This window comes from Amia ocellicauda, chromosome 19 (genome assembly GCF_036373705.1).
Source record: "Amia ocellicauda isolate fAmiCal2 chromosome 19, fAmiCal2.hap1, whole genome shotgun sequence".
Taxonomy (NCBI): domain Eukaryota; kingdom Metazoa; phylum Chordata; class Actinopteri; order Amiiformes; family Amiidae; genus Amia; species Amia ocellicauda.
In genome coordinates, this window is record NC_089868.1 from 15398245 (window position 1) to 15415754 (window position 17510).

General features: G+C 41.8%; 1 protein-coding gene across 1 annotated transcript; it reads left to right on the forward strand.

Moving 5' to 3' along the window:
* The first annotated feature begins 1001 nt into the window (after positions 1-1001).
* Positions 1002-9894, forward strand: faah (fatty acid amide hydrolase). Its single transcript, XM_066691724.1, has 15 exons — positions 1002-1270; positions 1976-2089; positions 2226-2366; positions 2451-2584; positions 4261-4467; positions 4784-4824; positions 5521-5645; positions 6027-6152; positions 6628-6725; positions 6901-7000; positions 7261-7304; positions 7533-7572; positions 8555-8663; positions 9154-9299; positions 9428-9894. Exons 1-15 carry the CDS (start codon positions 1058-1060, stop codon positions 9551-9553), a joined length of 1764 nt encoding a protein of 587 aa, XP_066547821.1. The 5' UTR covers positions 1002-1057; the 3' UTR covers positions 9554-9894.
* The last annotated feature ends 7616 nt before the right edge of the window (positions 9895-17510 follow it).

A 17510-nucleotide genomic window follows, 5' to 3' on the forward strand; every position in this document is an offset into this window, starting at 1 on the left:
ACAGTCCATTAAAATTGACTTGGGACATATCCTTGCAAATGTATAAAAACACTTTGTGTTCTAAAGATTCGACTTGGTTTAATTCTTTTCAAACTGAAATTTAATTTACTGCAAAGCTAATTGAAAAAGTTGTCCTCAAGCAAAGCTGACAGACCTACAATGCTAATACTGAATTATTGTAGCATTTTGTCAGGCAAGAAAAGTGTTGGTCTTATTTGGTGAAGATTGTTACATATCCCTTTTTCAAGGCTGCTAATTCTGTATTTTCACACATTACGTTCCTGTTCATTTGGTAATTGTCATTTACCTGCAATTTAGCTTACACTTCAACTGTGAATTGGAATTTTAGTGCATTGAATGCCAGTTTTTACAATAATGCTGATTTAATGTGATATTCTGTGTAGACATCGACATGAATCCTATAACACAATGAGTTCCAGTGCGACTGAAAGGAAAACACTGAGTAAAAGTAAAATAAAGTACGACATCAGCAAAGTTATATAAAAATGGATAAAGTGGCAGGAATTGTAAGAGTGAAATGGCCCTTTAAATTAGGAAACCATTCAGTTCAGAACAGTCCAAACCCCGGGCAGGATCGGACAGCGTCCCGCAGCGTATATTTTTGTATATTGATGAGTTTTTTTTCAATGTAAGTATTGTTTATATTGTAAATAAGAGTTATAACTATTCTGCTTAGGATGACAGAACAGGCAGGTGATCATGGATGCTACAGATTTGCTTTGGTTCACTTTGGGAATGTGATATGAACTCTTTGGCCTCTGTGGATATGATTCCTCCCCCCAACAAAAGCATGCAGGGGTCATTTTAATGCATGCGGCTTTAATTGCATTGCAGCCAAAGCAAAAGCGCCCTTCATCCTACTAGATCAGAAGCGACCGGATGTGGTTGATGATGAGCAGAAATCCCAACAGATGTTTAATGAAGTCCGTGTTTGACGAAACTCCATGTCGGGTTTTGCGGGTTTCTCTCCCATCGGCACCCTTTATGAGGAGCGGCGCCGCTGGAAGCCGGGCAGTGCGGCCGCTCAGTTGCCGCCATGCGTACCGCGTCTCGCTGCCCCTCTGTCGGCTGGTCTGAGCCCGGCTGCGGGGCTGTGTTAGCCGGGGTGGCCTGCGGCGCCGGGGCTGTCTTTATACTGTATAAATGGAGGAGTAAATACAGAGCACGGAGGAAGGCGGAGAGGGCGAGGCTCAAAAGGGAGGCATCGTTTCGGGAGGTGGACACCGCCGTGCAGCAGTTCAAGGAAAAGGTTTGAAACTCAGAAATCATACCCACGCTGTCCTAGCTAATGCACACACGTCCAACGCCGTGTATTTGGCGCAAGTATGACTATTGAATGCTTTCCAACTTGTGGCTAAACTGTGATTTGCGCACCTAAACAGTATTGCGGCGACTGTTCACGTAATAGCACGTCTCGTCTTCCACGCCCGTTAGTTATAAATGATAATGTACAGCATTCGTGCAACTCGATAAATACATATATGTTCTACAGTACACTACTTTTCCGTCATTGTAATGTGCAGAGTGCGCTTTAAATAGCGATCTTGCATGGTGTGGGAAGTGTATTGGTAATTGCTGCACAGGGGATGTGGTTACTAAGCATTAATGTCTAGTTTCCTACAGTAATTGGCTCTGGGATCTGGATGGACACCTGTGGTTTGTATGCATAACAAGGTTACCACAAGGTTGTCACTGCCTGTATATATAACAGTTTACTTAGTGCAGTGAAATAATATATAATCACTAAGAGGTTTTTCTGGTTTCGGTCTATTGTGTGTGTGTATAGCCTATATAGTTTATGGAAAGTACATCTTTTAAGGTCAACTTTTCCCCAACTGTCAGTGTTTTTGTCCTTTATTCATAGATTTGCACCATTGGAACAAATTCAAAACAAATATTCACTTATTTTGCTTAAATGGGGGTAGTAATCCCCCTTTTTTACCCTTCCCCCTAGCACCCTGGGACAGATTACGCCTCCATCCTGTCTTTGTCCCTGGAGGAGCTGAGCAGCCGGCTGAGAGAGAGATCACTGAGTCCCGAGACAGTGCTGCACACTTACATGGGCAAGGTGAGGCGCCCGACACACCCCGCAGCCTCGAACAAACGTTCAGTGTTGCTGTTGACTATTTTATGCAAGAAGGTGAACGCAAAAGGAGAATTTGGAAAAATCTGCTTTCTTTTCCAATGCGGTTCTGTATTTGCAGGCCCTCGAGCTGTCGAGGACACTGAACTGTACCACTGGATTCCTACTGGAGAGCCGTGACCATCTCCCACAGGTGGAGCAATGCACAGAGGGCCTCCTCTATGGGGTTCCTGTCAGCATCAAGGATAATGTTGCGTACAAGGTACCTTGCACTCTTCAAACCAACTGGAAATTGAATAGAAAAACCTGTTCGGCTTGTTTCAGTGTCTCTGTCTCTGTTGTCCAGGGCCATGACTCCTCTTGTGGGGTGCTGTCAAAACTGGAGCAGCCAGAACCTGAGGACAGTGTGGTGGTCCAAGTGCTGAAGAAACAGGGGGCTATTCCCTTTGTGAAAACCAATATTCCTCAGGGCATGATGAGGTAAATTACCCCCATCCAAACTGAGCAGTTTAGATATCGAATTAAAATGTGTATTGTAAACTGTGATTCTAAATCTAAAGCAGAGGCACTTCCCTTCCAGTAGATTAAAACTATCTTGATTTAGTGCTACCCTAGAATTATTTAACTGTTTTATTTAAGATTACTTTTAATCACAGTTGCATTGCAACAAAAAAAGATAAACCAGGATTACTAAATCTTGCACTAAGATACTAATCATACATTTATTTATTTACTGACAAATTTTGCACTTGCATATTGCACCATAATTAAAACATTAATACTTTCTAATTGAAACAATATAGCGGTTAATGATTTCATTTGTATTGTATGGAATGACAGTTTAATACATTTAAGACAGTCCGTTATAAATCAACTGAACATATTATGTTATGCCTAGATAGAAAGGCCTGCGTATTGCTAGTTCTGTCCTACATACATTTTGTAAAACTAAAATACAAGTTTAAAAAAAAAAAAAACAGTTTTTTAAGTTTAATTGTAAAATAAAAGAAGTGCTTTAAATCTTTATTTTCAGTTAGAGGTCAAATTGCATCGGCTTGGCACGTCACATTTTTTGGGGGGAGAGGCAAGAACAAGGGCACGTTTGTTTTTTTTTGTTTGTTTTTTTACATTTCTTTCAGTGTTCACTCATTTGTTTTGCCAACCAATTGATTATGGAAACTCTGGGTCCATGTATATTAAAAAATAAAAAAAGGAGCCAACATCATTTCAGCAATTATGAGGCAGTCATAACACCAAACACATCTGTGAATGTTAGAACATTAGACCTAGTAGTAGCTCGTAAAGTAATTAAATTCGGCATAGTTTTATTTCTGATGCATTGGACTCATGTCGGTCTTAATAAGTTAATGCCTCTCATCCGTAAAGAGAAATGCTCTCCTTCTCAATGTCGGCACTCATCCCTACATAGATTGACTACTTACATTTTATTAACTGTAGGGTAACTATCACGTTACCGCAAACTTTCCCTTCCCACCCGCACAATACAAAGACTGCGAGCGATCTTCAAAAAACAGATACAGTGGCAGAGTTTACCTGAATTAATATGTAAATTAGCTCTACATACAGCTCTCGCACTGTTTTAGCAGGAACATCACAGAAAGGGTGATTTACATGCACGAAAGTAATACTCGAGACACTGGCTATGTTCAAACCGCATAATACACACTACGTACGAGCATTTCAACATTACTGCAGTGTTGTCATGTAGGATGAGTGGTATGCAGTTTTGAATACAGCCACTGACAATCGAATACATAGCCGTCATGTGACAACTTGTTTAAATTAAATAATTTTTCATGTCACTGATGGAGTAGCAAGCCAGGAATATACATGTTTTATTTGGATTACCACACGATGTTCACTACTGATTTTACTGAGTTACAGTGTATGATTTCATCTTCCCATCTTTTATGTGGTCTTTATTAATCTCTTGGTAAAAATAATATTAATAGCCAAATTGTGCATTACCTTTTCAATGCATGGATATTATATGGTGTAATTTTGAGAAATGCATAGAGACATATTAGGTAATTTAGGATGCATAATACAATGAAAATGTTCTTTCATGTAGTCTGGAATTGTATTTTGTATTGGTTTAATCTGGGAATTGCTTTCACTTGCTTTTTTGTGATTAGCTATGATTGCAGTAACCCCATCTACGGCCGGTCGCTCAACCCGTGTAACCTGAACAAGACACCGGGGGGGTCTTCAGGAGGCGAGGGGGCCCTGATCGGTGGAGGGGGCTCAGTCCTGGGGCTCGGCACTGATATCGGGGGCAGTATTCGGATCCCAGCCTCTTTCTGTGGCATCTGCGGCCTCAAACCAACAGCTGGCCGATTCAGGTAAGAATGGCTCCTCCGCATTGCCTTGTTCTCCTCAGACACTGTGGGGAATCGTATATAGAGCTGGACTCTCCAGAGTGTACAAATCCCCACGTCAGGTTTTATTTTAAAGCCATAAGATCATACAAACATAGAAATATTTGTAAATATATATATTCTCAAATCTAGGAAAATATTTAACATAGCTATGTGGTATCATTATTTTTTATCATGGATGTGGTATTCAAGCTGGATTTGAAGCAAAGCTATTCCTGTTGGTGCATTTATTAGTTTGATTTTTATTTAATCGATGATCCTTTTCCCCCCTTTCTTTTAGCACACGTGGTATTCAGTCCTGCGTCTCTGGTCAGAAATCAGGTTAGATAATGCTTAATTTAAGCTAACAAGGTGCTAACTTATCTCTAGTAATGCTTTAAGTCCTTATCATATATTACTCCAGTTAGGCCTATTCTAAGTCTGCTGTTTAAATGACACCAGTAAATTTTTTCCTATCCTGATCGCATAATATTTTGAATATCAGGACTGAAGGGTATGGTTAAGACACAGATGAAAGTTATCTTATAAGATCTACTTCAGGCAACGTGTGAGAGTGTGATCTTATAATTTTTTTATTTATATTTTAAACAATCATTACCTGTTCACAAACGTATATATGTTAATAATGTACAGAGAAGAGTGCTTAGTAACCCCATCCCTGCACATAATTGGCTGATTCCAGTCTTTAACTATGTAGGTTGTAAAACATTACCATTATTTGTGCTTTGAACTCTTACCTACCTACATACATAATTCCTTTACAATAGACCAGGGAATGTTGCTTAACCTGTTGCTTAACAATCAAAGCATCAGTAATGCTTGCATGTGGAAAGAACAGTAGTTTGTTTAAAAAAATAATATGCAATAGGACTTTTGTACTGACTGTACTGTACTGTGATCAATCTTTATGGCTAAATAACTATTGTGTCTTGTGACTGATTAATGTCATAGCTGAGTACGGGTGTCTGTTGCACCCCTGCTGCCCAGAGTGATGTCCTGCTTGTCTATTGATCGCAGTGCTCTCCTCATTGGGCCCGATGGCCAGGGATGTGGAAGGCTTGGTCCTGTGCATGAAGGCTCTTCTCTGTGACCACATGTTCAGATTGGACCCCACGGTGCCGCCCATCCCCTTCAATGAGGAGGTACAGCCAGCACCCAAACGCAACGCTGCTTGAGTCGCCCTTACTGAATGTTAGCCCTTGATGGTGTGCTTGTATTAGTTAATCTTAATAAACATCAGATTGAACTGCAGAAATCGAGCAGCCACTGGTTCCAATTCGTTATTGATTGGAACTGACAATAGGAATGTATTTAATGTAATTATTTAAATAATTGGCCTGAAACAATAATGGAAAGCATGAAACCCAACACAGCAGAATGTAGTTGTTTTATTAAAGAGCAGAAATGTGTTGAAATTGATAGCCATCCGTTCACAGAGCATAAATAGGTAGAGGCTTCAGTTCTGTTTTTATGTGCTTTTCATTTCTTTCTTCTCTTTCTTGTTTACCTTGGTTTCTCTCCAGATGTACACGAGTTCCAAGCCCCTCAGGATTGGCTACTATGAGAGCGATGGGTTTCACATGCCTTCCCCAAGCATGAGCAGAGCCGTCCGGGAAACCAAGGAGCGGCTGCAGAAAGCAGGGCACACCGTGAGTGGGGCCTTCCCTTCCACAGACCTGTCCGTTACTGAATAGCACTCCTTCCATATTCCCGTAGACGCCTTGAGCCAAACGACACTCTGCCTCATCCATTGTTGACTAAATCCAAGCTTTTTAGTTTTGAAAATGAACTCGGTAAACCATCTACTGTCTGTATGACCTCTTCAGTTAACTATTTTGTGCTCTGTTTACATTAGATAAACCTGTGGGGCGATTTTATAGATTTTAACCTCTTGCAATGAGGAACATTTATTGCACTTCCACACACATTATTGAAACACGAGTATTGTCTAGTTCTTTTTGAATATAAATAAATAAATGACTTTACACGCAATGAAAGCTACTCTGATATTAGATCGATTTCAGCCCAGGTATGGCATGGCAAAACTGTACTTTATTCAACATGGTAGAAAGACGCAACATAGATCTAATGTATTGTTTTGGTTGGTGATGTCATCTCTTCCAGCTCATTCCCTTCACCCCACCTCACCTTGACTATGCCATACCCGAATTGGTCCTCAGAGGGATCCTGGCTGATGGGGCGGCCACACTACTCAAAAGCGTGTGAGTGCACCAGGGGCGGCCTGCACTAAACACAGTTGGGCCCTTTTGAAGTGACGAGTGATTAGCCTGTTCTGTAGCCCACCGAATGCTAAATCAAACTCGCTGTTTTTAAAGAGGTTATGCAATGAAATGAGAGCATTTGAGGCCTTTCTGTGACACTGTGATCTCGTTACAGGACTGAAGGCAGCATCGATCCTACAGTCAATGTCCAGATCATCCCCTACAAGCTGCCCCGTTTCCTCAAGAAGATCATCGCTGTCCTTCTGAAGCCCCTGGTGAGCGCAGCGTCACACTTCACTACCAAGACTCAACTGGAAGCGTTTTTAAAGTGTTTCTCCAAGCTGTGCTGTGGCCCTCTCTGTCAGTCCAGCCATTGTCTCATTAAGATGTCAAAATCCCATCAATCTCTCAAACAATTATACTTTGATTATCAGTAGACCGATAAACGATGTAATACAAATTAAATTAACTGATATTTGTGTGAGTTAAGAAATCAAAACTCTGTCTTAAAGATGAACTATTTTCCCTCCCCCAGTATCCTCGTGTATCCTCATCATTCAGCGCACTTTGTGGAGTCAGGTGAGTTGATCCTCATATTCGTATCTGGCAGTCTCTCTACTGTATAAAAGCTGTATTTGTTCGTATCTCCACCTGCTGTGTGTGATCCAGCTTGCCAGGAGGAGGAAGGCTAATTAAAGTGAATGTCAGTTATCATGCTTATCAAGTAACAAAGCATGTCAGATACACGCCATGTCTGTGCAAGTATCTCCCAGTTTATTGTGGTACGTTTACTTTCTATAATTTCAGTTCTATACCGGATCTTTGGAAGCAGCATGTGGCAGTGCAGGTAGGTCAATGTCTCAAAACTAAAGGGGTGCTGCCAATTGTGTATTTGAATACCTGTAGTGCACATTTACATTGAAACCCCAGAAATAAAACACCCTTGAGTCAAGGGTCAGGGGAGTTTACGCTGTAAAACAAAAGATGGTTGAAGTCTTGGGGGGGAAAAAGGAAAAAATGTGTGCTGGAATCTGATTGATTGATTGCTTCTGTGGACAGGTGTCTTTTATACAGGTAACGAGCTGAGATTAGGAGCAGTTGTGCTCCTAATCTCAGCTCGTTACCTGTATAAAAGACACCTGGGAGCCAGAAATCTTGCTGATTGATAGGGGATTAAATACTTATTTCCCTCATTAACATGCAAATCAATTTATAACTTTATTGAAATGCATTTTTCTGGATTTTTTTGTTGTTGTTCTGTCTCTCACTGTTAAAATACACCTACCATTAAAATTATAGACTGATCATTTCTTTGTCAGTGGGCAAACGTACAAAATCAGCAGGGGATCAAATACTTTTTTCCCTCACTGTAATAATTAAAAAAACAGTGACAACGAGTCTTTTGGGAAAAAACTAAACCCGTTTATTTTGTTTGTTAGATGTTTGGGTAGACTCGCCACAATAATATCCTTTTGAGTTTCTAAAAGACTTTTTCAATTGATTTTATGATATTGTCCTTTTTATACACTGTGAAATGAAATTAAAATGGAGAAAACTGAATATTACAGGTTTAGTCATATGAACACAGTCTTGTGGCATCTCTGAATTTGACTGGTCATATGTGGACTGTCATTAAAATGCACTGGATTCTTCCAAAAGCATGCAGTAATAAGAATAATGTGAAGGTAGGTTTCAACAACACTTTTCTGTTCCAGTGAATTGATTACAATAAAGAGGGATGTGAGCCCTGGGTGGGGGGGGTGTCCTGTAGTGCAGTGCTGGTGATCTCTTTGTCGGGTGGTTGCTTGAGAAACCCTTGTGTTTTGTAGGATTATTGCCACAATTTCATCTCTGAGTGGAGGAAGAGGGACCTGGACGTGCTGCTGTGTCCAATGTTGGGTCCTGCTTACAACCCCAACTACTGTGGAAAACTGATGTGTATGTATAACGTTCCAGCTACAACAGAGAGAGCTCTGTGTCTGGGAGAGTGGGCTTGTAAATAAGTAGATGACAAGAAATACACAGGCATCTGCCCCCTTTTGGCACCAATGGATGGATGGATGGATAGAATGAATGGAATGAATCTGTTAGAATGAACGGAACATCCAAACCTTGTGCTGCGTAGACTAGAGATCAGAATAGTTTTACTGAAATGAAACGTTGACGTGCATTCACACTTCAAGATCTTTATGTATGCTTTATTAGTGGCCATCTTTGAATTGTGTAATCTACATTAGTGGGAAAAACATGTTTAACATGTGTAAGTTAAGTCGGTTACACATGCTTTTGACATTAAAATGTAAATAATTGACTTATTCTCGCAGTCTCTTCTTTCGGTGCTGCGCTAGGCTTGTTCAGGGTGTGTCTTCATCACTCGGGGAGTAGTTTCTTTGCCTTCCCTTTGGTGATCTGATCGCTTTCCCCTCAGGTACCATCAGCTGTGTCGTGCTGTTCAACCTGCTGAACTTTCCGGCAGGGGTGGTCCCTGTAACCACAGTGACCGAGAAGGATGAGGAGGAGCTCCAGGATTACAGGGGCATCCACGGTGACCCTTGGGACAAGCTCTTCATACCGGTAAGTCTGAGCTGGCCGTGCGCCGACTGCATTTCTGCATGCGGGCAGTAGGTGGCAGCAGGAGACGGCGTGGGGAGCCTGGGGCCGGCTGTGTGCCAGTGTTGGTAGAGCTGCGTTTGTCTCGGCAGGCTCTGAGTGGCGGCCAAGGCCTGCCCATCGCTGTGCAGTGCGTGGCCCTCCCCTGGCAGGATGAGCTGTGCCTGCGCTTCATGAAGGAGGTGCAGACGCTCACTGCGTACAACAGCAAAGAGTGACTGACTGCGCACCAATTGCATTTGTAACTCCTTTACATTGCTACTTATTTTTTAACAATCGAATGTTTCTAGATCAGTTCATGCTTGTACGGGAGATGTGCACAGCTTTTGTTTTTAAATGTCTATTAAAATACTCACCACACAACTAGAAAGGTGACGGTGACAATGGTGGAGTTCACGCGTGTGTGTTTTGCACCCAGACATACAGGCAGTCATCACATCATGCCAAGACTGAGCACAATATCTGGTTTAATGTTAATTTTCTTCCACTTTTCTTTGTCTGTCTGTAATGTAAAGCAATATGTGCAAATGGTAAAAAAAAATAAACAAATTTAAATGCATCTGCTGACTCTGACTCTTGCCAATTAGTACTTGTCACGGTAAAAAAAAAAAAAAAAAGCTTAATTTCCCAAGCGTGAATGTAATGTTCTTCGATGTAATAGTTTTTTTTTTTCTTAATTGTTAAATGTTCCTAAGAAGCATCTTTAGAAGCCTAGAGCCTTGAAAGTTTATTCTAAACTGATTTTAAATTATTGTAAAAGCATAATTCTGCAGAAAGAAGACTAGTTAATGGTTTTTTTTTTTTGTTTGTTTTTTTTTTAAATAATTTTAAACTTAAAATTGACAAATGTGAAATGGATACAAATGCGCTGTTCTTGACTATCAGGTGTGGTAAAGCCTTTTTAAAGCGTGTGTTCACACAGGGGTGAAGGAGCCCTTTTGCCTTAAGTCCCCTTTGTAGGTGATGAAAATACAATGAGTGTCTCAAGCAATATCGCTGAATAGGTGCATGAACATTAAGAGGAGATGTTCTTCCGACCCATCTACTCCCTGCTGTCATTAAGCTGCAAAATAACATCATCATTGGCGCGGGAATCGAGAACAGAAAGGTCTGTTGTTTGTGGCGCGACTCTGATATGAACATTAAGGACAGCGAAGATGCTAAAATGTGATAGTTTCTGTTGTGTGTTTTTTTTTTTTTTTTTCTCCTTTATTCCACAGATGAGTGCAGATAATTTTCTGTGTGATTGTGAGTGATTACTGTATTATCTGTAGTAATAGAAGGAATATTTGGGAATGTTAGGGGAATTAATGATACATAAAACTATTTCTGTATTGACTGGTTCCATCAGCAGGGCTAGTTTGCTATGCCTGCATCTTGTGATTACCCCAATGTATTGTAAATATACATTTCCAATGGGTTTTACATAAATTTACATTTTTTAACACTCCTGAGATGAAGGACCATTAGGGACAAACTGTTCTATTTTTTTGTTGCTTTTTTTCCCCCCCTCTTCCTGTTCGGTTATTAAATTAGGAAACCGCTCTCATCACTGGTTAGCTGCTATTTTTGCAGTCGGCGGTGTAGTTTAGTAAACCGACCTTGGGGTTCACTGTCTTGATTTGAAAACGGAGAGAGCGCTTCTTACTTGGCTGTTTTAAACCGCGTGACTTGCAAATCTGATGACATTTAATGCCCTTTTGTTTATTTTTGTTTTTTTGTAGTTTTCCAGCACTGTCACTGCACACATCAGCAAAGTCCTGCATTCTAGATCTCGAACAGTTTTTGATTACAGCCTTTAGTCGCTCATTCTGAGATGCTGCTTTCTTTACTCTCCTTCACTGCTGTTACACCTTGAGAATGCGGAAATAAATAAAATAAACTGACCACACTTCTACATGACACCTTGACTTGGTGCATTCTCCACAATGTCTATTCTGTGATTGAGTGCAGTTGTCTCTGGCTTCTAGTGCTGTCACATCCTCACCTTTTTGGCAATGCTCCCTTTATTGGGTGAGTGAGCTCCTTACTCCCCACTAGAATGTCTCCCGGTTGTAGCCACCAGAGGGAGCCAAAGATCTTTCTCACACTGGTCTTCAGCTCATAGGGCACAGAGGGTTAAAATAGCAAATCATCAGTCCTGTGGGGCATCTTCAGACCACCCCAGTGCCACCCTTGCCAGTTCAGAGATTGACTTGTCTCGGGCAGACTGGGAGACATTTTTCTTTGGTTCCTGGTCTGGTGCAATTCATGGCCACAAACTGAATGTTTTGCGGTCTTCAAGTAGGCTTCTGCTTTTAGGACATTGAGTCCCATGGAACTGGGAGGCCCAGAGTCTGTCTCACCAGGGTTCTTTGGAGTTAATCTTAATAGCTGTGGAGAGAACTATGAAAAGGCAACCTGAACCCCTAACCTTTTTTGAGTATAGTTATATTTGACTATATTGGTGCCTGCAAATGTGCCCGATTGACAGAACCCAGATGAGACGACCATGTTTCGCATTACACAAGTAGTGTTTATGTATATTTAAGTATGTTGTATAACCTCTGACCTATATCCATATTCTAAGATGAAAATTAGTTATCCAATTGAATAATATTGTCACCCAACTTTATGGCCCCACAAATTAACACAAACCAGTTTGCAAAGCAGGTGTTTGAGCTCCAGTTCTGAAATGATTTGTCCCTGTGCTTGTGTGTCAAACTGTAGTTTGGTGCGATGCATTCATAAGAGCAGGATTGCTGTATGTTGGCATTTCCTATGTTAAGGGGCCGTTCCTGTGATGGATCCTTTTCAAGGATGGATTACACACAATTGAGAGAGCTAAACTATATATTTACTCTCCTCAGTCACCGAGAGACCGGGATGCGATGATTTAGTGCTGACTCGCAGACATCGTTCATCTGTAGCAGAGATTGCGAGGTGTCTTATCGGCTCAGTGCTTTATTAACCTCTCATAAGCCCACCATGGGGCTGGGGGGGGGGGGCCTTCTCTCTCTCTCTCTCCCGCAGCCCATTAACTCCACGCGGCACGGTGATCCGAGACACAGTCTCCTCGATTTAATAACGTCTTGCTGAGAGCAGAGGCGAATTAGGAAGCTCTTGTTAATGGGGCTAGGGGAGATTGCCGAGTTTAAATAATACTTAATGGGGGTGGTCTTTTTTTATTTAATCAGGAGCCGAGTTATAAGGGAAGCGATTTCATGTCAGTTCTTGTTTGCGAGGGTGGAGGCCAATGGTGGGCTTTCTTTACCCAGATGATCAGATAGAAATTCTAACCCTGTGCTTATTTCACTCTGTCTTCACTATAGCAAACACATAGTGCCTTCTGCATCAAGCCCTAATCATTCTGAACATTATATTATAATTGTTTAACAACTTTTTATAGTGACCTGACTTAATACACTTGGTACAGTGAAATGTGCCCACTAGCAGGGAGTGTGGTGGCCATTGTGCAATTGCAAATCACATGACCGGCACTTTGAGAACAGCTTTTGGCATAACAGGAATGGGACTTCAGAGGGCACTTGAACAGGTATAAAGGCTGCCCTACTTTTGTCAGCCAGTTTTATTTTTAACTATGAAAATAGACTCTGCTCTTTTGATGTGAAATCACATGAAAGTTCATAACTGTAGAGAAGAGGTCAGTCTGTGAAATAACAGGCCTCACTAGCCAGACACAAGCGGGGCAGAGTGTTTCTCCTGTCCTGCTGGTGGAGGTTCCCGGGAGCCTGAAGGCAGCCATGTTTGCTGAGCAGTGGTAAGGCCTCTCAGGTGTGGAAAGGGTTTATTAGATAATCAGTCCAATGTGAGATGGACTCCTGAACTGGAGAGGATCACGCTGTGGGAGGCTTTATCTGCGGCGCAGCGTGAAATTACAGCTCAGCAGGGAGGCCAGCCCCAGAGCTGTTTGCAGCCCGGCCAGCGCCCCCGGCCACAGGCACACTGCACACGCCACTCACCGACGCTGCGCTCACCCAGCCCCGGACCACACCGTCCCGACTACGAGGGGAAGGCGCGCTGCACGATCCACATCAACTGCTCCATTAATTGCTCAATTAAGAGTTTATATATATATATATATATATATATATATATATATATATAATGTAGTCCCTCCCCCCTCTCCAAGAAAAGGAGCGGGCTGAAAATGCAAAACGGGGCTTTGACAGAAAAATGAGACTGAATGCTCTGGAGATGGTCGATTTGTTTGCTCTTCCTCTCCATGTATTCCTCATTGAGTCGAAGTGTATTCTGACACAAGAATTCTGGTGCGTAATTCTGACACGGCTTGATGGCAGCCTTAAACAAATATTTTGGCACAAATTTTACATTTTTTTTTTTTTTTAACTGATTTATGCTCACGAAGGTTTAATGACTTTTCAATTTATCATCTAAATGACATAACGCTGTAGCTGACTAATATGTACATATAACCTACTCCAAACAAGTAAAGAATTGTGTCTTGGTCCCCTAGAATGGTCTACCTTTTAAATAGTGACAGAAAGAAATGAGAAATATCACATTTACTTCTGACCCTCATCTTATATGATCAGGATACTGGATTAATTATCCAAATGTTTTAAATGTGGTCATTAAACAAGGAGCACATGACTGCATTATATTAGTCCTCTATTGCTTTAAAAAAAATCTGTAAGACCCAGCAATTACGTGATATCGGTGTCTGGAGTGGGAGCATTGCTAAAGGAAGGTACCTCGCATTATATCTTTATTAAGATCTATTTTGCATGCTGTAAACGTTCTTTAGTTCATGTGTTATTACTGCTAAATCTCACTTTGAATAAATATGCATTTGTGATGTATGCAAAGAATGCAAATTAGTTGTATCTTTTCACTTTTACCTGCCAAACTAGTCACTCCCAGAATGCACCTGCTCACGCCCTCCTGGATCATGTGACGATGGAAGATACATGTTGAAATCTGTTTTAATTTGTCTTGCTCGGCACTGTCACAATTCTAGAGAGGTGTTGAAATCTAATTTGAATACACCACAGTTTCACACCTAACATAAATGGTGGTGTCACGGATAGTTTTTTTTTTTTTTGTGACGTACGTGTGTCTGCAAAATTAACTCATTATCCCAAAGGAAATAGGCCTCTGCAATTGAGTGTTATAAAGCTGTTCCCTGTATTTAAATATTTGCTTCAGACTTTGAATTCAATGCACCTTTATCTGTCTTCAATCGAGGCTTCGGCAAAATACACTTTTTGACGCCAGTGGGCCCGGAATCCGGCTGACCCTGAAGACGGTGCTCAGGTGCCCCCTAGGTGCTCCCCTATGTAGTGGCGGCTCCGGCCTAAGTGGGCGACCAGTGTGGGGTAAGAGTGTTTCCTAGCAGAGCTTTGAAAGAGGAGAGAGAGACTGGGTGACACTGTACGCTGCTGCCAGTATCGCACGGCTTTCTTCACCGCTGATATTCACAAGTCACTGAAATTAACCTCAAAACAGTAACTTCACAGCTGGCAGTGCTTACCCATGCAGCGTAATTGCAGTGTAACTAATCCCCGCTAAAATAGCGTTACATTGACAAGCTCCCAGGCAGCCTCTGCTCCCACCCCTGTTTGGTTTGGTCAGGTTGCACCGAAACCAAGTGTTTTCACGTTAAGAAGATTACCGGTAGTGGAGATAGTGACGGATTGAAGAAGAAAAAAAGCTAAATAAATTTGGTGGAGCAAGCAAAGTTCAAACACCCCTTTTTTTGTCTTCCTTTTTGTTTTCGGTCAAGTCTCCAAAATAGAAAAGCACTTTTTGTCTTGCCATATATTAAATTAGGCTTTGGACTGGATCAAGTTTCAAATCTGCATTCTGGGGATTATAAACTGGAAGAAAGAAATAATCAGTATTCTGAACACTGGCTGAAAAACTAATTTATCAGTTGATCTTAGCCCTAATCTCTTGTGTGTGTGTGTGTGTGTGTGTGTGTGTGTGTACGTGTATGTGTGAGTGTGTGTGCTAATCTGCTGGAGGTTTCCAGGAGTCCTTTGATGTGTATCTGGGCAATGCGCTATTAGAGGGATTTTCCGAGGTGACAGCTTGGAGAATACGTTGCAGAATTGCGATGCCAGTGGGCTAAAAGAATGCTGGAAACAGGATTAGGATCATATTCTGGCAGCGCCTGTCACTTTCTCAATGGGCTAAGGTTTCTTATAGTGGCAGCTTTCATTCTCTGCTTGGCTAAAACCTTTAGTGGAACCATAAAGGGGGTGAAGAAAAAAAAAAAAAACACTGATTGAATGGTATGCTGTGATTTTTGTTCTCGGCTTGCTCAGGGTGATTTCTAAGGGGAGGGGCCACCAAATTAAAGAGGCAGTGGCCCTTTTCTAATAGAAGTGCAGGGAGATAAATAAAGTTAAAGGCCAACATCCTATTGGAAGCCGAAAGGGTATCCTTTTAGAGAGAGATGGAGGCTCGTCTCTGAAAGGTTTGAGCAAAGCACAGTCTGTACTTGTGAATCTCTGAACAACTGAGAGATGTGGCACTGGTTTACATTCTCTCCAACTTACGTGTTTTCTAATGTAAGTCTCTAGATTTAGTTTATGATTAGAAAAGGCTTGGCCAGTTTCTTGCTTGTCTAGAACTGAAAATGAAAATTCAGCCACAACATAACGTTACAGATACAGGAAGAGATTTCATCATCCCCTACAGGGTTCAGCCAGTGATGTCACTTCAGCAGAATAGATTTGGGCCACTCCCTGTGAACTCTCCTAACTACCAAAGTGGCCTCCTGCTCCTACAGTGCTTTGAACTGATTAACTAGTTCATAATTTCCTATTTGTTTCGGGAATAGAAGTGAAGCCCTCTTTAATGCTCTGTATTGTAGGGTGCACCCCGGTTCCCATGGGCTCCCATTGTGATCCATAAGCAAAGCTTCAATTTTCGTCAATGCAAAGTGGATTAGCGTTGTGACCTCCCCTTGTTGTCTTGCTCTGACCTTTAAAAAATGAAATGTGTAACTGAGATCAGGACATCCCTGGTAATGCTAGGCCTTAGAGCCTCTATTCTCCTCGTGAGTAAAGCAGCAGATGTACATTGTGACGGTTCACTTGGAATTAGTTGTACTCCTCATATTGCAAGAACAAAAAAGGGACTTAATTTTGACCTTTTTGCAACCAGTCTACAAGGAAGAAAAAAAAAAGACAACGTGTGCACATTGGTTAGACTTGTTTCTGTATGAATAGGTGACTACAGTGTGGATGTTGGCAAAATGACCCAGTAATTCAATTTCTATACAGTTTAAACAGAGACTGCCCTAAGGCCCATATGCGCCAGACGTGTGTGGTAATGCAGCGCTCGTACCCAATGAAATTGTGTTCCTTCGGCTTCCAGAATCCAGGGAAGCTTGATGGAACATGATGTCACAGAAAGCAATAAATAATCAACTAGACTTTTCTGAACCGAGTATGTTAAGTGTATCTAAGAGCTGCCGACTGGGAATGCAACTTTTCTTGTTTTAGGTTTATGGAGAGACCTGTCTTTAAGAAGCCCATCACGACCCCACCTTTAGACACCGTCTTCAAAGATGCCCTGTGCCTTGGCCCCAGAGTTCTCTTCTCCATGGGCAACATTACCTCTTGGTACAATTACTCATGGTGTGGGTTCTGTATCCTTTTCCAGGGTTGCATAGTAGGAAAAATGTCCTTAAAAACTACGGAGGAGGGCGGCACTGGATCGCATATTAGTGAAAGGGTAGCAAAACGGGTAGGTCAAGTTACAGCGGCAGCGTGGGTAATAACTTCCTGAATGAATAAGTAAATAAATAAATAAATAAATGTGGCGGTATTAAAGGTGTTTGAAATAAGGTGTGCGACCTCTATTTGCATGCTCGAGGGATGCACTTTGTCATGCTGCAGCAGTCGAACACTCGACCTTAGCACATTAAAATCCTGTGCTCTGTCCCTGTACCCTACAGGCAATCGGGTAAATGTGGAGCCGTGGCGGTTATGGAGGGAGGGGGAAAGTGTGTGTGTGTGTTTATATTGGAGGGGGGTGGGCATGTTTGCATACCAGCTGTGAGGAGTGGCAGTGTCTCTTCAGCAGCCCGCCCTCAGTGTCGTTTGCAGCATTACAAGGATTATAACAGCCAGGGAACAAGGAGCGGCTGCCTATCCGAGGGCAGGCTGCGCCGCAGAAACAGCCGTTATTTACAGTAGGGGA

Coding starts and splice junctions, on each gene's coding strand:
- faah (XM_066691724.1), top strand. CDS start 1,058: ATGCGTACCGCGTCTCGCTGCCCCTCTGTCGGCTGGTCTGAGCCCGGC. Junction 4,825..5,520: donor CGTCTCTGGTCAGAAATCAG/GTTAGATAATGC, acceptor TATTGATCGCAG/TGCTCTCCTCATTGGGCCCG. Junction 7,001..7,260: donor CTGTCCTTCTGAAGCCCCTG/GTGAGCGCAGCG, acceptor TCCCTCCCCCAG/TATCCTCGTGTATCCTCATC.